The 20,700-nt window shown below is 37.8% G+C and overlaps 1 protein-coding gene across 2 annotated transcripts in view; it reads left to right on the top strand.

Moving 5' to 3' along the window:
- The first annotated feature begins 5,474 nt into the window (after positions 1-5,474).
- LOC129282075 (transient-receptor-potential-like protein) overlaps positions 5,475-20,700 on the top strand; it is a 28,425-nt gene continuing 13,199 nt past the window's right edge. The window contains exons 1-10 of one of the 2 annotated variants that reach the window (XM_064113176.1): positions 5,475-5,849; positions 8,902-9,038; positions 10,545-10,650; positions 11,369-11,493; positions 12,165-12,269; positions 13,236-13,336; positions 14,416-14,605; positions 16,280-16,369; positions 16,676-16,851; positions 17,456-17,583. In XM_064113176.1, coding sequence (XP_063969246.1) covers positions 8,910-9,038; positions 10,545-10,650; positions 11,369-11,493; positions 12,165-12,269; positions 13,236-13,336; positions 14,416-14,605; positions 16,280-16,369; positions 16,676-16,851; positions 17,456-17,583 — 1,150 coding nt within the window. In that variant the 5' untranslated portion in view covers positions 5,475-5,849; positions 8,902-8,909. The remainder of the gene's footprint in view (positions 5,850-8,901; positions 9,039-10,544; positions 10,651-11,368; positions 11,494-12,164; positions 12,270-13,235; positions 13,337-14,415; positions 14,606-16,279; positions 16,370-16,675; positions 16,852-17,455; positions 17,584-20,700) is intronic. The other variant, XM_064113177.1, reaches the window with a different exon arrangement.

Genomic DNA, 20,700 nt, shown 5'->3' with positions numbered 1-20,700 from the left:
TGTTAGTGAAAAACAATCTACAGCAAATCCATTACTTGTTGCTAGGTCTGGCAAGCATCAACGTTTCTCAACTAAAAAAATGGTTGTTTCAGAGATATTTAAATCTAGAACTAAAAGGATAATCATACTGCTGCTTTGTTTATATGTGCCATGGATTACGCTTCAACATTAATTTAAGATTGCTCTACCTCCAACTAGGGCCTCCTTATTTCCAAGGATCCAAGAAGAGTTCATCACAGGTAAATGATCTGGATTTAAAGTGAAAAAAATACCCTAGATTATCTGCAATGCATGACATATCTTCATTGTGACATAATCAGAATCAAAGTATACATTGATTGTATTCAATCAAGCTCTATCAGAACTTTTTTGTTTGTGTTATTTGTATATGTTTTTTGGAACAAATATGTAAACAGGTATAGTTATCGATGATAATGTAATTCAGCAATATAGTCCGAATTACTATTATTATTCATATTGTAATTGTATTTTGGATGCAATATAAGGCATCCATGTCAGGTTTTTCTTTATATACTAAGCATGCAGATGCTGCATGATAATACTATCGATTATTATGATCCGTCTTAGAGATGAGAGGTAAACGTCAGCCTTCTGTATTAAAACAAAACCAATCAATAAAACTTTATTTTAATTTCCGTACTTTTTCGAATAGACTCCAGAAAACCGACATAGAGAAGGGACCTTCTTGCCTTTTAAAGTTACAACAACTTTGTTTCAATCACATATCAGTGTTTCAAATTTCACTAACCAACGGCGTGAAAAGAAAGATGATTTATCAAGAGCGGCGAATTTTTGCTTGTCGGGTTTCCCGCGAACCGGAGGACGCATTTCATTTTGGCGGCTTGTGCGGTCAAGACCTTCTACCGCAGGCGGGACACCCGAGATGAGTGGCAAGGTGCAGGTGCTTGCAAACATGTAAATGATCGTCAACTTTTGTTTCATCGATGATGAGACCTGCTCATACACGGACCCCCCCCCCCTGTTGTATAATCATTTTGATTTGAAATATGCCTCGCTTATTTGTGTAAATTAGCTGTTGAACGCTGTTGAATATGTGTGTTAAAAAGACAAAAGAGGACAATCAGGTACACGATGTTCATCGTGAAAATATTCTAACAAAGTAAGAATTACAAACACATCACATCAATCAATATCATGGACCGATGAAGAGAAGGGGTCTTTTCACACGTGAATCTTGAATCATCATTGTAATGATGATTGCAGGCGTTCGTGATTCTAATCATGTTCTAATTTGGTTTCAAACGTGCAAAAAAAATTCGTAATTAGCCTTGTTTTTCACTTGAATCATCATTCAAAATAAGATTTCTTTACCGTGTGAAAGGCGGAAGGACGATTAGCTCGAGCATTTCTTTGATCCAATGATAGTCACCGTCACCTGGTTATGTGCATCTTAAGGCCTTTTTTACACGTGAATCTTGAATCATCATTGTAATGATGATTGCTATTGTTATCGTGACTGTACTTAGCGTTCGTGATTCTAATCATGTTCTAGTTTTGGTTTAGTTTTGGTTTAAATGGTTTTCACTGGAATCATTCAAATTACGATTTTTTTTTACCGTTTGAAAGGGCGGTCCAATAATGATGGTGTTGTGACAATAGCAATTACCATGAATACCAAGACAGGGGCCGCTGAAGAGCGGGGGAGGGGGGCTTCAGCCCCCCACTTTTTTCCGCAACGATTATGATTTGTTTGCATGGTCAGCCCCCCCCCCCCACTTTGAAAACCGTTCCGCGGCCCATGCAAGACGTATCTGATCACGTTTTTAAAGTTTTGTTGACTGATACCCTGTTTCAGCATGTGCTTTTAATCAACATGCTTCATATTTGGAGTAGCAAACTCGAGAAGCAGACGATTTCCCTGATATAAAATATTATATTATTCGATCCGGATACTTCCGGACGCACGTAAGGACCTCAATAACATTGAGAGATACACGATACACGACATGTTATGTACCACGTGTATCTGGAATATCATGGGAGAAACGTGGGAAAATGGAATTTTAAATGGTTAACAATCAATGACAAATTTGCCTCTTTATTAAAATAAGCAGACATTTTCCCAAATAAAACACGTGGAACTAAGAAAACTAAACCAAAAACTGCACATCGATTTTCCATGGTTTAAATATTGTTATCAACTGCGCATACAAATATAAAGTTCCAATCACGAACTGCTTCAGGCCCTTCTCATGGTAACGATCATAGGACCAAAGAAGACTAGTATGAAGAGAATGTTATTCAGATGACAATAACAGTCACCTGTTTGTAAATTCATTATCTAAGCGATGAATGTCCATCTCTTCATAGTTCCATGATAAATACAAATCACTGGGTTCCCGCATCGAGCAAATTCCTCATTTTATTTTGACGACTAAAATGTTTGCTTATAGTAGCTATTTTCCCTCGTACACACAAAAATACTTTTTTAATGTCTTATTGTAGGGCCTACATGTAAAGGCCTAACATATTCAGGTAAAAATGAAAAGATTTACATACAAATCGGTTTTTTTTTTCGTTTCGTTTTTTTTCTACTCCAGTACCCTATTTCATACTCCGCTGTTACCATTGTTATTTCAATACGCTTGGTTTACGTAGAGAGTGGAAAATATATCTCGCTCGATGCGATCATATACGCTCCATGTCAAAGTACCTTAAACTCTAAATACAATCATGTACAAATTTTCACAGGTGGAAAAAATAGCAAGTTTTCTCGCTTGGATGTTACGCTCTCTCGTATGTTTCATGGGATGCTGGTTCTGGTCCCCAATCTTGTATCCCAACAATTCTACATTAAAGACTTGGTCATGTTGGTCCCACTGCACTTGCGGATGCAGAGAGGATGTAAAACGGAAAAGAATTTTCCATCCGTTGGAAAACGTTATGTATCCCTTGTGTATTCTTTGCATACGTGTTTCATACGCTCTATATCTAACGAGCATCCGTCCATTTTGATTTCATTGTTCGCCCATTTTGTCCATTATCTGGAGCGGATGAAAACGGGTGAGCCACCCCCGAAAGTTTGCTTGTTCGCTGTATGATCCGTTATGAATACGGTTTTGTGTCCGTCGGCCAGTGGGACCGGGCCTTAACATGTTTAGCGAGCAGAAATCCCCAATGCACGAATGTTGAATGTTCTCATTACCAGGTGGCCCGGCCAGGTGGGTGTTTCATGAAAGTGATCAGCACTGACTAAATAGTCAGTTCTGACAATTTCAGTGAAATCCTTGGTTTTGATTGGCCGAGAGGCACTGGCCTCTGACTGTTACTATGGTAACTGTCAGAGAAAAGCAACTTGTCAGTGCTGACAACTTTCATGAAACGGTCCCCCAAGTGGATGTAGCTACCCATTCTACATCGTTTCATCGCTTTGCTCCCCGCCCCTTTATTTATTACTTTGCATAAATCTAAATTATCCTTCCCCGGCCGTACAATCTAAATACACGAAAGGCGAAAAAGTGTGGAAAAGGACCAACATGACCAACATGACCAACGCGTGACTGTGTTTTGTATAACACGACTCAACATAAGCGTATTTTATTGTGCCATTTGTTTGGGTCAAATTCTTTTCACACTCCATCGTTAATCTTTTAATAAGATTATTGCAGTGGGAAATTATAATTGAACCGATTATCACACAGCCCTGCCACACTTCTTCGGAGTCATTCAAGCAGAATCGGTCGGAATAAAATCAGTGTTGTTCGACCAACAGGCTATAGTTAAGCTCTCACAATGCGTTCAATATGTTTCGAATGATTCTGGAACATTGTAAGAATGAACTTTGAACACCGTACGATGTTCTTTCCGCTTCGAATGCACCTCCCAAAAAATGAACAAATATATAAAATGACTAAACCATCCGGGAAGGCCATGAGCATGTTTTAGGCTAGGGTTACACCGGTACCGAATCAGCTGTGAATCCATCCCATTACACGCATTCTGGTGTTTTCGGGAGTATTCCGATGTTCATCTGCGAATGAGAAAATTCGGGAGGGATTCGGCTCGCTTTGAAATGGTCAAAACCAGCCGAATACCCTCCAAAATACTCCCGAATGTGGCCACAGCAAATTTCATTCGGGACATATTTGGGATGTATTCGGATGACATTCGGTTGGATTAGGGGAGGCATTTGGAGTATTCTGGGCAGATTCGGGCCCATTCGCATCATTCGGGGCGTAGCGGTCCGAGCCTGTCGCATTCGGCCATATTTTTTCCTATTCGGGTTGTTATTTGGCTGTAATCTGAGCAATCGAGCCACATCGATTCTTGCCACTATTGGGACGGCAGTTTGGATGACCAAAATTGATTCGGGTCAATTAATGGCGATTCTGCGCTGAATCAGGACCTATTCGGGTCCCATTCGTCTCTATTCGGGAGCTCCTCGAATCAGAGAAATCCGAATCCAATCAATTAAACCATCTCAATCAGGCATCAGGCATTGTTCGGGCAGAATCAGTGCGAATTTATTCGGGAGAATTCGGTTTTGGTGTAACCCTAGCTTTAGAGCGCCCCTCGAATACCCAATCACGTATCACTAAGTTGTAATCATTATTGCGGATCATTTTGACTCTAGCATGTCTCGTGTAAACTAGTGTGTGATGAGTCGCCAGCCAATGTACTTGAAGTCCAGAAAGGTAAATTCGAACCCGTCCCCATAAATTTCTCCGATTTATTTTTCATTTTTCAATTCCCGTTGATTCTGCTTAATATCTGCTGTCTGCCAATTCCGAATAAATGTGAGTTGCCGGCCAATTTACTTCAACTCCATTTATTTGAATCCCCCGATTTCTTGTATTATTTTATCCATTCCAGTTGATTCTGCTTAATATCTGCTGATTCCGAATAAGTGTGACCGGGTCTTTAAAGCTTAGGTTACACCGAAAACGGGATTCTCCCAATTTTTGACCGAATCAGAGGCGAATCGGTCCGGAATACGTCCAGAATCGGAGCACAATTGCCAATAATTGACTTCCAAGAATTGCCCAAATGCCTCCCAGAATCCAACCGAATTCCATCCAAATACATCTCGAATGTGGCTCGAATGAAATTTGTCGTGGCTACATTCGGGAGTATTTTGTAGTGTATTCGGCTGGTTTTACATTTCAAAATGAGCCGAATCCCTCCACGAAATAAAAAAGTGTTCCCAAATCCCTCCCGAATTTTTGCGCATTCTGGGAGGGTAAACAGAATATTCCCGAATTCTCCCGACTTGATTCGGAGCCCGATTCGGAGAGCTCACGAATCAGAGATGAATATAGGGTCCGAATCCATCGAATTAGGCCATTTTCGGGCAGAATCAGTCCGAATTTATTCGGGAGAATTCGGTCTTGGTGTAACCCTGGCTTAAAAACAATGAGCTACGGACATGGAGTATCACCCAACCGTATCTCAACAGCTTATTATATAGATGAATCCGACTTGTAACTATAATTGGAGAGCTTCCAAAGAAGAATGAAAGCACATTCAGTGGGTTATGCAATGAGCTAGGTGAGTCACTACGTCAAAGCTCTATGGTCAATGCATACGCTATCTTTTGTTAGGTATAAAACTTGAAGCCCCCTCCCTGAGAAAGAGTGTTCGAACCAGATTGATCTACATTATACAGAGAACACTCGTTCGTGAAGACGTAAACTCCTTGCCTCGACCCTGGACCTATTGATAAGTCTATGCTTCGATATACGATTCCTTGTGTGAGATATACTCTACTTTAATTAACACCTGGGTGGATCTTGATGGTTAGAAGGAGAGGAAGAGGAAGAAGCATAATCTGTAAACGAACCTCGCATTAGTGTAAGTGAATCTATATGGTAAGTTCACAACTTTAAAAAATATATAATATTTCTGCTTCGAAGCCCGGTGTACCGATTTTCTGAGTGTGACCAGCTAGTACACCGCGGTGTACTAGCTGGTCACTACAAGAAGATTTTATGGCTGGATTTAAAGATGGTTACAAATGTTTAGAAAAAAAAACTTTCAATTTCCAAGCAAGAAAGCACAAAAAGAAACTCAATCTGCATTGTTTGTTGCATGTGTTGTGCAATGTACTCGTTGACAAGGTGCATGGTAAAAGCCGAGAATCGTAGTTTATTTTCAATTTTAGTGGGGGGTGCATATGGAACTCTTACCGAGGTGAGTGGGGAAAATAAGCCACCCATTTTTTATAATTCCAATGATATTATTTTCTCACCTGCAAAGCAGAGTGAGACTATATAGGCGCCGCTTTTCCGACGGCAGCGGCGGCGACGGCAACATCAAATCTTAACCGAAGGTTAAGTTTTTGAAATGACAGCATAACTTAAAAAGTATATAGACCTAGTTCATGAAACTTGTACATAGGATTAATTAAGTATTACTAAAAATCCTACTTGAGTTTCAGGTCACATGACAAAGGTCAAAGGTCATTTAGGGTCAATGAACTTAGACCATGTTGGGGGAGTCAATATCGAAATCTTAACCTCAGGGTAAGTTTTTGAAATGTCGTCATAACTTAGAAAGTATATGGACCTAGTTCATGAAACTTGGCTATAAGGGTATCAAATATCATTGAAGATCCTGCCCGAGTTTCAAGTCACATGATTAAGGTCAAATGTCATTTAGGGTCAATGAACTTTGGCCAAGTTGGGGGTATTTGTTGAATTACCTTCATAACTTAGATAGTTAATGGATCTGATCCATAACACTTGGACATAAGAGTAATCAAGTATCACTGAACATCCTGTGTGAGTTTCAGATCACATGACCAAGGTAAAAGGTCATTAAGGTCAATGAACTTTGGACATGTTGGAGGTAATTATTAAATTGATGTCATAACTTTCAAAGTTTATGGATATAGTTTATGAATTGTGGACATAGGGGTAATCAAGTATTACTGCCAAGTCTTAGGTCACATGATCAAGGTCAAATGTCATTTAGGGTCAATGAACGTCGTATTGTATCATCATATGAATGGTGTTTTTTGTGAATGATTATTTTATAGTAGTTTTCAAAGTCGGCACTGCTGCTATATTGCATCGCGTAATGCAGGTGAGACTGCCAGAGGTGCTCCACTTGTTTAATGTAAAGAAGTAGAAACATAATTAGATAATTAGTGTAGCCCGACATTATCCATTAGATATGTAAGAACTTATCAGCCTAATTTGCATATTAATTAAACATCAATATTTTTTGTCGGGTGGCCTTATTTTCCCCTCTGAAATTAGCGAAAGAGGTCGCCTGATTAAAACATATATATGTTGCTTTGATACAATCACTGAACATTTACTAGTAACAATCATAATTTACCCAAAACACCCCTTTTTTAGGATTGATTCATTAATCCTAATCAATTTAAGCCAATTATGGGAAAAAATTCTCGGATTGTGTTTTCTACTGTCACAGTTATTTATTGTTGTCTATGTAATGTTTTATTGCTAGTGGACACATTATTATATAATCAAGTGTGGTGATGTCTACACTGCATTTAAAAGCTCTAACAGAGGTAACCATACAGTATTAATTATATATCAATCCGGGTGGCCTCATTTGCCCATCGTAAATGTTGAGTTCATATAGGCATCCAGTCAGAAGAAAAGATGAAAAATGAATATGAAAGTTATGAACTTTGTTTTCCGAATACATAGCAATAAAAGCCATAAAAACTCACTCAAAACCGTAATTTGCTCGTGCAAATGGAAATTTGCTAACACCACCTTTCATTGTTCTAACTTCTAACTCCGTCAAACTCCGTCATGCGTGCATCATGAATGCATCATGAATGTATCATGAATGCATCATGAATATTCAGATGGGCTTAAATGGAAGAGGGGAAATTAACATCAAACTAGCATAGTGCTGAAAATTTCATCAAAATCGGATGTAAAATAAGAAAGTTATAGCATTTCAAAGTTTTGCTTATTTTTCACAAAACAGTGATATACACAACTCAGTGACATGCAAATGAGTCAGTCGATGATGTCCATCACTCACAATTTCCTTTGCTTTTTATTGTTTGAATTATACAATTATTTTAATTTTCACAGATTTGACAATGAGGACCAACGTGACTGAACCATATATAATAGTATTAAACAGTGCTAATTCCACATGTTCAGGGAGGAATTAATCGTTGTTTCACTTGACAATGAGGAGCAAATTATAATATTTCATATAATAAAATGCAAAAGAAATAGTGAGTGGATGACGTCATCAGTCTCCTCATTTGCATACCAGCCAGGATGTGCATTTAACTATTTTGTTAATTAAGCGAAACTTAAAAATGTCATAACTTTCTTATTTTACATCTGATTTTGATGAAAATTTCAGTGTTATTCTTGTTGGATTTTTCTCTTTTTATTCAAATCAACTTTTTTGTTGGGATAGACTTGTCCTTTAATGATTATGATGGCAAAACATTACACTTTATTCCAGTTTCCTTTTTTATCGGACGCACTGTATATATAATATATAATAAGGGTCAACTCAAAGGATGACGCAGGTTTAGTTGAAAAACACACACATACAAAACAATAATATATCGTGTAGCGTTATTAGTCGGGGTAATTATAAGTGCGATTGTGTCCTCTGGCCAAAAGCACTATATGATTCCAGCAATTATTATTATCATTATTAATATTATTATTGTTATTATTATTATTGTTATTATTATCATCATCGTCATCATCATCATCAACAGTAGTAGTAGTAGTATTAGTAGTAGTAGTATAGTAGTAGCACTATTGTTACTATTATTGTCATTATTTTAGTAGAAGTATAATATATAGTATAGGTAATATTCATCGCATACCTGTCAGCACCAATAATGACTCTGGGCATTTCGAATTTAAACAAAAAACAACCTAACGATATCCAATTGTATTACAGATCGGAAGATGTCCAACCATCGGAAAACATCAAGAGTGGCCAAGCCTACCTTCAAAAGAGTCGCTTTAGGTTTAGTAGAGGATATTACCAGAGTAAAGAAACTTTTTAAGGCGATTGATCGTGGAAATCTTATTAAGGTATCGTCAGTCTTTATCTTCAATCTCCTAATTTCTCTTATATTTCCTTTAATCAATGTTATTCTTTATTCAAGCAGCTGTTTCGAGGAGCCGTGGTGTAGTGAACCCGATTCTTGCCTTGTAAACAGAGGGTCGTGTGTTCGAATCCCACCAAGGTATGGCGTCCTTTGGCAAGGTTAAAATCCACATTTTGCCACTCTCGACCCAGGTGCTAAATGGGTACCCGGTAGCATAGGAAAGTCATTGTAGCTTGTCCAGTACTGTGTGCGCCTCACCGGCGACTGACTGGAATGCTCCCCAAGGAGTGGAGGATGTGCACACATTGTGTGCGGGAATGACTGATTGAATCCGATGACCGGGGTAATAATATATCTGTAAAGCGCTTTGACACGTCGTTCCGATGTATTAAGCGCTATACATGTATCAAAGCGGAGTATTATTGTTTAATTTCACGTCATTTATGATGTAATTTATATAATATCTTCTCTTTTGTGTCAAACTTATTCATTGATTGTATATTACATCGTAAAATTGTTTTATGTATTCATATAGTATATTTTTATAGGTGAAAAGTATTTATGTATTCATGTAGTATCTTTTTTATGAAGGAAAATGAACATGAACTTAAACTTAAGAGTTGCGAAAAACCATAATTTAAATGCCATTTTCGGGTCTACTATTACGCTATATATTCACGTTAAAAGGCCACCTGTTAATCTCTAAAAGATGGAACTTGAAAGCTTTTGAGGATCAGAAAAATGAGAGGTTTTTTATCAAAACTCTTTTCTCTAACACGAGTCTAGGTATATGATCAGATTTACTGTCAGCGTGATCTGTATTGCTATAATTGCGATTATGATGATGCGTATTGGTACAGTGCCATACACAAGTTATAAGTTCATGAAGTAATAAGTTTTTAGTGAAATACTCCAGGTCGCCCGTGCGGTGTACATGGGTGATGTGTCCGTGTCACTTTCGATTGTTCGTGGTCCATTAAATGTCGGCATAAAGCAAACATTTGAAGAAATATTATAACCCTTAAAATTACATTATGATAATGATCTCGTGGAACAATACCAACACTATACCGAGTAAAAGTTACTATGGTCTTTGTAACTAAGAATATTTGAATGAGAAGCAGTAATAATAATAATAATAATAATAATAATAATAATAAGTATTTCTAATGCGCACTTTCTAATGAATCATTACTCAAGGCGCTATATATTAAATAAACAAAAACATTGGAAATATTCATGATGAAAATCATCAATCATAATATTCATATGACATGTTTGAGGAAAAAACAGGGACTTTTCTATATGATTATGGAAACTACATAATGTTTAATGAAACTAGCATAATTAAGTTATTTTAAATGCTCTTTGACTTAATGTTCATCAATCATATCGTCTTTCTGTTTGTTTTTGCTGCTTGAAATTTGTTTTCATTCATTTTATTTCACGTAATTAATATTTTGTTCATTGTGTGTTGCCATGGTTACAGGTTCAGCGTTTATTGAGAGAAATACTAGCTAACGGGGCAACGTTGGACATCAGAGATAAAGCGGGCACGAATACCTATGCATATGCCATTAGTGCAGGAGTATCTCGTAAGAATAATACTTGGTTTATCTAGGGTGCAGGGTATGAGAAACCATTTTTGAATAGGGTGTGTCAGTTTGTAAAAAAGAAAATTTACAAGCAAAAAAAAAAATCCTCCCAATTGAAAGTGATTACGGTCACCCCTTGCACCCTCTCTCTCCCGGGGAATGGAGATTAGTCGGCTTGTCCACGGGCCCCAATTTCAGGGGAGCACAAAAGACAAATTGTATAAAGAATCGACACGAATAGAAAAAAAAAAGAGAAAGAGGGTATGGAAAACCCCTCTGAAGGGTTAATTTTAAGGATCTATTGGTTTTATAAGTTGGAAGGGAAGGAGTGATAATTCCAAGCCCCCCCCCTGGATATGATATACTTGAAAAGCATTTTATTTAAGTGTATGTTAACGTGGTACTCACTTCCAAATGTTGGGGCAGGAAGGGGGGGGGGTATTTGCGCTGGGCGCTATCTCTCCCAATGACTATAGGTCATACTCACCTGCTCACTATTAGAGAGAGTTAGATAAGTGAGATAATGCGGCTGTTTGAGTATTCTATCGAATAACGTTATATCTTTTACATTTTACCAACCATATATCAATATTCTTAGTGCGTCGAATATACATGATCATATCACAAAATGGATCGGGACGATCAGATTATTTCAAAAAAGTATCAGATGTAATTATTTTTATTGAAATGCCTCTCTTTTTTACGTTTATTTATCTAGCTGCTGTCGATATATTGTTACATTACAATGTGCCTCTGGGGGATGCCCTCTTGCGGGCATGTGTTGCATCTTATGATGAAGCAGCCAAGATTATCATCAGACACGCTATGAAACTGCCAGATAAGGTTAGAGTTAACTTGGAATACATTTGACATGGTCGAGGTAGAGGAAGGATTTTTTTCTAACGCGTGAAATTTAGATTTGGAGGATTATACAACGCGTCACAGGGGGGTAAACTAAAGTTTATAGTCTCTTCTTTCATCCGGGGTAAGTCAAATGAAAGTTACTTTAAGGATGAGTGAGTAAAAACAATCCGAAGAGAAGGATTCCAAAATCATTTGACGAACGGTATCAGAATTAAAAAGGGAATTTATAAGTCTCAAAAATTTCATATCTGCTCTTTACTATGGTATCTGAAACAAAGCAAATGACCAAGGAATTACAAGACCGTGTTTCTTAAAAAATAAAGCTTGAATATCCATAAGTTTATTAAACGAAGGCGATTTACAAGCTAGCTGTCTGACTATACGCCCTGTTCTGCATGCTGTAGGTCGACCATGTATAAAACATATCGCTAACAATGACATTGCAACCGTAGGCAATTAGTGACACTCATTTTTGTTTGATGAAACTTTCATGGAAGTAATATTTTCAAGAAATTGAATTTTGTTATATCTTGGTTATCTTATTTGATTGACGGTATCTACAGGACTGTGTTACAGTAAAAATGTGTGTTGTAATTATCCAAGTAATTAATATTTGTGATGAAATTGAACTGATATGCGTTTTATTTTAGGAGAGAAAAGCTATCATCGAATGCCACTGTGATAATGATGACTACATCAAATCATTGACACCTCTAAAGATGGCTGCTATGAGAAACAACTTTAACGTGGTTTCGGTAAGTACCTTATCCCCTCTAGTATACATTTCAGGGGCAGTGAAACTGCCGGGGTGGGGGTGGGGCTCCGCCACGCCCCCATTTTTCTTTAATGAAAGGTGAAATATAATCCCCTAAAAACGGCCATGTGTATGTTGTGTTTGTTGCTTTGTCAGCCCCAACTTTAAAACCCATTCTTTGGTCCCTTTATTCCTGGCCATTATTTCAGAAGTCACTTTAAGAAGCTCAGAGGTATATGAGATGGAAGAGCCGTTTTGTCTCGAGAGTGTTCACACCGAGAAATAAGAATGCTTAAATGTTTATTCGTTGCATCCCTTGATGTACACTATATATCAAACTCTTTGAAAATTGTTTTGCTTGCCTCCTGTCAGGGCTGTCAGTTAAATCCTTATTTTGAAAGAACCACTTTTACATACTCACCACTTTGGCCCATCCCGTTGTGCGCCATAGGTGGCGGTATATCCGAATTGCTACTAGCATGATTAAAGAATTACAGTGACCATGGTCAGATGGTGACACAGGGTTGATAGTCAATAGAACGTGAACAATATTATTGGGTTTAGCAAGATAATTGACTGACGTGTATAAAAAAATGTATAACAAAGTGAAGCTAAATACATCTAGCAACTCACTGTCATAATAGATGGACTTTACTAATTGCGGCTTTATGTTTGCTGTATTCATGCACTCTAAGTGAAAAAAAGAAGGTGCAAAAAATCATTTTTGGGGCTGCTGCTGAAAAAGCTTAGTTGCATTCCGAGAAAAGTAAATTTGAGGTGTAACTTTGCCCCCTTTAGTATATATGTTTCATTTTGATAAAAGCCTGTTTCTATTATCTTCCATGCTATAATGGTAGTTATACTAGGCTTGTTTGAAGTGTGTGATATGATTTAAACAGTCCAATATTATTTCCACTTGAAAAAAAGTCATATTCCTTGTCTCCACTTTTTTGTTCTCTATATCAAGCTTTTACTGAAAGCAGGAGCTGAAAGGATTGAAGAACCGAAACTGGAGAGGCTAGCTGAAGCTACTCTGAAAGAGGTTGTCGAGTATCTAGATATCTATAGGTAAACCAATATACTTATTAGCTTTTGATTTTGCCATCTATTAAGTTAACACAATATATGAATTGATTGCATATTTCAGAGAGAATTTTGGTAGAGTTGATCCAATTGAAGTGCTGCATGTTTAACTAATTTTATTCCTTTATAATTTCTACTTCGTTCTACCGTGTGAGTAAAAAAAACTTGACATCTCACAAACCCCAATTTAAGGAAGCAAATATCCATGAACACATACTTATTATATAGGGCCTGAACGAGTATCTTCTCCAAGATAATTTGATACAATATTTAGTGTTAACACCTGGATAATCACGATATATTTTTTAAACTGTGATTTAAAGTTTCATTTGCGCCAAAGTAAGGTATGACTGCAATGAATGAATCCATATGCCAGTGATGTCATAATCCTATACATGAGCATAATGAGTTAGTAAATTAACTTGAGAATGGATTTACTTCGTTTAATGTTGTTTCGGTTAATTTTGTTATCTTCACTTTCTCATTCATTGAATGATATATCAGACATGTTTTTATTATTATGGGGGTAGCCAAAAATTAGGGCGACTCTCTAAACCGAAGTTATATAAAACAGGTCCACACCATGGGACCCGTTTGGTCAGGACTTGTAACAATAACAAAACTGTACAATTTCTATAACATTTTCACTATCAGTCAATCAAGTCGAATGATTTTCAGTAGCTTAAGACTGTTATTGCAAATTTATTATTTGAACGATTTTTTTAGATTGGCCCCTGGTTACTAATCACAGACAACAATGTATGATTCCGGACCAAGAGTAGTTGGATAAAAATATAACTCTTGTTGGTTAATTTTTGATTGGTCAACACCATTTTGTCGACTCTCCGGTTCGTCTCATCTCAGATGATCAGTTATAATCCCATTTTGTCTGAAAACATTTCGTCTAATTACCTTCGGGTAAAATTGTCACTTGTATACTAACAATTTCGTCTAACTCCTATTTAGGGTATAACATTTTGTAATCTCTCATTAGATTTTGCATTAGGATAGAGGGCCCTTATCAAAGAATAATCTATAATGATATTTGCCTTGTTGCAATACAGAGCATTGTCAAGCCCAGCATACCTTTGTCTGGCCCATCGTAATGCATTGAGTGATGCCTTCACACTCACCGGTAGATTGAGGAACATTGGTAGATCGTGGGAGGCTGTCAACAAAGAGTTCTTTGGTCTCGCCGACCAAGTTGAAAAGTTCTGTGCATCTCTCCTTGATCATATCTCAAATTCTGTCGAAGTAAGTAAAAATGATTTGCATTGGCTCAATGGCAAATATAGAATTTTTGTATTAGTTCACATGATGATGATTATATAATGATGGCGGCGACAGTGTTTACGACGAAGACGATGGTAATGATGACGACACTGATGATGACGACGACGACACTGATGATGACGACGATTGTAATGGCGACAATGCTGGTGATGATCGGCTGATGATGATGGTGGTGTGGTGGTGATGGTGATGGTCAGTGGCGTAACTACGGGGGGGCATGGGGGGGCACGTGCCCCCCCAATCGGCTGGCAAAAAAAAAAAAAAAAAACGGGAGAAAAGGGAGAAAAAGAGGGAGAAGAAAGAAACGTAGTGGGAAAGAAGAATTTATTGAACATCATAATGTTATATTATATTATATGTTGTGTTATATTACATAGGAATTATTTTTTTTTCATAACTTTATGAAACATAATGTGCTCAGGTCCTATTTTTTCATTATTCCTGGTACTAGCATTGTCTGTTTAACGAGATATACATGTACAATCATGTTGTACCAAAACGTCCTGTTTTCAAGTCAATATGCACCAAATATATATCATCGCACTTCGAGTTATTATTGTTTTATGTAGTGACATATGCTTCTTTTCATGACTACTTAAAGTGATAGCCCCATTTTAAGGTCTGTATATAAAAAAAATCCTTGTTCGTGTTCGTGTATAACTTCGTCTCTGTATAACTTCGTCTCTATCCCCTTTTTTCATGACATAATAACTTTTTTTTACAAAGCTGTATAAAGGGTCCATATGCAGGTTTCACCCCTGAACGTTAAGAACACGTATGTTGGCATACTTAGGCCTTGGCAAACAGTTTACTCAATCAAATATCTTGATAGCTTGGATTACTTTTCTTGGTAATTCTCCAGTAAAGAATTTGAAATGTTGATATGTTGCATTGTTAGCATTATGCTATTCTGGAATACTTGATACAAACATGGTAGGGTCCTTGATACAAAGAAATGGGATTACAGGAGAAAATTACTTTCCACGGACAATACGCCGGCATACGCTGGCTAAAAAGTGATGGGGGTGTTTCACAAAGATGTAAGTATGATTTATAGAGTCGCACCTGAATGCCTTTTTTGTGTGCGGTATAAAAGGCTTACCACATTGCATGGGCGGAAATACCAGGGGGGTCGTGTCCCCCCTACCAAAAATAGTAGGGGGCACAATATAAAATATCAAATGTCCCCCTAACATTTTTGGTCTTTTATGATGCAGAAAAATACATCTCTTTACAATCGAAACGATACATGTATTTTGGACTAAATGACCTTACATTTTTGGTGAAAACCTTTTTTTTCTTTCTTTTTTCTTTTTGGCCTGTCAAATGTTGTTTGGGTTGAAATGACCTAACATTTTTGGTGATAACCTTTCTTTTTGTTAAATTTTCCAGGCCCTGGTCTCCTTACCTTTGGGAACAGATTTCCGCCCATGCCGCATTGGTGAGATCATGCCAAAAGGACACGCACTACTGTGTAGTGGTCAATAAGATTGCACGTTGCATATCACTTACGCGTCGGCACCAAGTCATACTTAATTTCTTGTGAAACACCCCCCCCCTCCAGGTGTGACAGCAAGTAGTGTGCATATAAACGTTTACGTTTATTGTCTTTGTATAATTATCATCTTGTTTCAGCTTTCGACGCTGCTCAGTCAGAGTGATAACCCGGAAGTAATTCATGCTGTTGCGCAGGTGCAGAAGGCCGTCGATTTTCATCAGAAAGCAGTAAGTTTTTATGGATTCTCATTTTCTCGACCATAGTAAATTCCTTGACGATAAAAACAGTGACCGAATTTCTCTGTCAGTAAATTTCCATTTAAACTACCCAGAAAATATCGATAGAATACATATTTTTTATCACTTACTTTACGCTAAGAAAGGATTGGCCCAAATAAGTCATTTTGTTGGAGAACGAACATAACTTTAGGATTATTGTGTTACATGATGACTTTGACTAGAGCACATAGAAGTGAATATTTTAGTTTGGAGAAATGATTTTATGACATTAAAAACACATTCTTTCCTATTCAGTTCGTAGCTCATGCGTACACCCAGAAGAGCTTGTCGGTCAACTTTTATCGAAACATCGACATTCACTCCATGATGTTCCCGGTCCTGAGTCTACTTACAATGTTCGGATATCCGGTCATCTGTCTTGCTTATATCCTCATCCAGCATCCGAGATTAAAGTCTTTCCTCTCAACACCGTAAGTATTTATGTTAAAATCAATAACGACAACACATGCAGTGCAAGTATATACCTTCGCACTAGCGTCAGGAGAGGGTGAATAAGAGAGTCCCTGCAACGGAACCGTAATGAACACCTCATCTGAGATGGAATGATCGCTTATTTCCCTTGTACAGCATCCACGCATAAAAAACTCTCATCTCGACATCGTATTCATTTTAATCTGTATTAATATGCGGACATCGTGGTTATTTCAATCAGATTAAATTTTTATTTAAAAGAATAATAGTGTCAGTCCCTACAGTGACATTTTAATGATACTGTTCAATTAGAATAAGTTAGGGTTGGGCCACGACAGCTAATATCCCCGCTCCCCCCAAAAAACAAAAACAAACAAAAAACCGCACATAGAAGTGGCAGATTCTATTGGTTTCGAGGTGTATCTTGGTCGGAGAAAGGTCGTCCAGACGGGCACTACACACCGAACTTTCCTCCGACTACAACAGCCTTTGTCCTGGTCGGGAAAAGAGAAATATCTTTAGAATTTTACTCCGAATAGGATCCAACGTCTGATAAAGGCTATTTATCACTTTATTGTTGTTTCATTTTCTTCGCAATTTCAGGCACATCAAGTTATGTCTTTTGTTTGGTTCTGATCTTGCTTTCTTCGCCTGCTGTGCTGCTATATGTCTAGTCAACGAACAAAGGATAATTGATATCATGATGATCGTCATTGCGATCTTTTGTTTCGGTAAGAAAACCCCCAATCACGTGACATCCATCGGACCAATCGACGATGCAGATTTTATCCTGATTGATATTGAATGGATGATATATATTGAAAATGTGAAATATCTTAATATTTCCTCATTATAATGTGAAACAAGATTTGTTTTCTCCTTTAATGTATGGGCTTGTAATTATTGTAGCCTACTGTAATTCAATACTGAAGATGTTTTCAATATTGTCATATCTGCAGATACTGTATTTGATATAAGATACAAAATATATAGTGAGTGTGGGACATCATCGACTCTCTCATTTGCACATGAGCCGTGTTGTGCATAATATTCCAGACCTTTCGTTCGAGAACGCGAACGCTTATTTACAACGGTAGTTGATTTTGGAAGAGACTTTTGGGCCCGTCGTCAAGGTCGTAAAACTCTGTCCTGCAATGCAAATTGTGTGACATGAGATTTTTTTCGTTTCGCATCTGGAACGGAAACATTCAATCTGCGTTTCGTGTGCAAAATTCTGGTTGCTACTATGGTAACAGCGTCTTCAGCGATATATCCGATTTAGGACGACTTTCCAGAGCCACATTTGATTCCGCCCATCAGAGCTCGAGAGGCCGCCCGAGGGGCCCACTTCCATTGAAGAGTGGATACCAGGCGCGACCAAGCGTAAAAAGGGAAAGAGTGGGCAAGTACGTTACGTATAGGCCTATGTTACGTTTTAAAGCTCGTGGATAGTGTTGGTAAAGGTTTAGAAAATTCCAGTTGCATGAGTCTTTACCATTGAATAGCAATTACTGGTAACAACTGGAATTGAAATTGACAAAATTGCTTCTTGAAAATGTCAAATTTTGATATAAAGACTGAGAAATAAAATCATTCTCCTGGACTGAATTTCTCCGATATTTTGCTGAATTTCGGCACTCGTATATTCGAGAATAGTCAATTTAAATAGCGCCCACTCTCGTCCACGGCTGATTTGGTTCCCCCCAGTCGTTGATTGTTGGCCGATGCGCTCTACCAAGCCAAAAATATCGTTGCGAGCGTAGTCTGCTATTTACGTGTGTACGCTGGTCGATCATTGTGATGTGACGAGCATGGCATCCGCCGATCCTCTCCCGTAGCGAGAGCGGCGCGAGGATCGCAGGTCGTCGTTATGGCATGGTTAGAATAGATAAAAATAAGACAAAAATATGTGGACTTACTTACCCTTATGCTTTCCCTATAGTTAACAGCTTTTGTTTACTGTAGTTTGTTTTGACGTTCATGACGTACTGGAGAGGTTTCTGTGAACATTTTATAGAGTTTAAACGGCTACAAATGCCAAGCTTGAACGGCAAAATTGGTCGAACGACCATGCACAGATCAAGGGATTGCTTGAATTGGCGGGATGTGTGATATGTATGTACGTATTATGCAAACACTGCATGCATGCAATGGATATCTCTCAGCGCACGCTCGCCTCAGCGCTATCCACCTCCGAGCTCCATGTAATGCATGGCGCTTGGCTTGAAAATTACGACCAGCGAATGCTAAAATGCAATTTTACCATTACCGTTGTGTGTGTATTGGAGTTTGTCAGATCTGTATCAATCATATAATGATTATTTACGTCTGGGATCGACCTTTAACGTCACCATCCGAAAGACGTGACTAGGGCTCGAACCTCTGCATCAATTTGGAACCTCCCCACATAACTTCGATTACAAGCGCACATCACAACGCCAATCACCGCCCCCTCTGCTCAAAAGTATATTTTTTCCATTTGCGAAAGGGGGGGGGGTACTAGTCTGCCACCCTGGCGGAGCTCATGGGGGGGGGGTGGCAGGAATGTGTGAAATGGGGAAAGGGAGAAAAGAGAGAAAGGGAAAGAAAAGGAAAAAAAGTGAAGGGAAATAGAGAAAGAGAGTGGAAAGATTGATGGGGAAGAAAAGAGAGAAAGGAAGACAGGACGAGGACAGGACTAGTGAGAAAGAACAGATAATAGCGAAATTAACATATAAAGAATATTAGAGATAAGAGAATGCAACGGTAATTTATGGCGGGAAAAGGAAAGAATTAAAAGAGGCAAGTGCCCGGGGGCGGCAGAAAATTGTAGGCCTATTGCCGTACACATGCGTGACCAAATTATTTCTAAGTACCCCCTAAACGAGTTTTTCTCTGTGTGCATAATAATATTTATCCACCTACAAATTTTTCGCTGGCTTCATTTACACATTAATTTGGGCTACTAAACTAGTTGTCGCCATGATCTCTACAATAAACGATTTTTTACCATCGGGACGAACCCGAACACTTCAAAAACGAGGAGGAAAGGCCCCTGGAAAAAAACATATCGTAAAATGGTTTGGTTTGGCTCGTCTAAAAAATAGCTTTGGAAAAAATACCCTAAATAGTTTTGTCCCCACAAAGTGACCAGTAACTTGGTGCTTTGATAAGCCACCCGCGTCCAATACTGAAATAAAACACCCCTTTAATCGCGAGGGGGCAAAAGGAACTAAGAAATGAGTTGGAATGTGGGGTAAACTGAATTAAAAAGCTTGGAATTGGAATATGACGAGGAATAAAACAATAGGAGGAAGAACAAAAGGAATAATGTGAAAGCGTATTATGTGCCATGAAGTCTATTACAGCTTGCTAAATGGAGGTCTCCCACATTTTGAAATGAATTATGTCGATATAATGTAATCTGATTATGTTTCAAATATTAAGAAAAAATGTCAGATTGTATGAATTAGACTATATTATCCATTATGTTATTAGTTTATTGTTATGTTATGCTGAGAAAAAATACACTTCGCTTTAATTTTGTTACTGGATCGTGGAATTAATGTAATCAAATTAATAAATTTCACGCAATAACGGACGCAATTTGGATAAAATGTTCATGTATGGCGCTGTTAAAAGGGTATCCTTGCATGCGAGATATTGCGAGTACAAACCTTTTGACATTTCATGTAATAAGACGTGAAAATTATACATGCAGAGCACTGAGTGAGATCGTTTTATCATGAATAAAATGTGTATCTAACTAAAGAATCATCGCGAGAGCGAGCTATATATTTTTTAAATAATATTGACTAGAAAAGAAACCTGCAAAGGAATGCATTTTGTGACATATGCAGGATACATAA

The sequence above is a fragment of the Lytechinus pictus genome, chromosome 18 (genome assembly GCF_037042905.1).
Source record: "Lytechinus pictus isolate F3 Inbred chromosome 18, Lp3.0, whole genome shotgun sequence".
In the NCBI taxonomy this organism is placed as follows: domain Eukaryota; kingdom Metazoa; phylum Echinodermata; class Echinoidea; order Temnopleuroida; family Toxopneustidae; genus Lytechinus; species Lytechinus pictus.
Note: the sequence above shows the minus strand (reverse complement) of the source record. Positions and strands in the feature narration are given on the sequence as shown.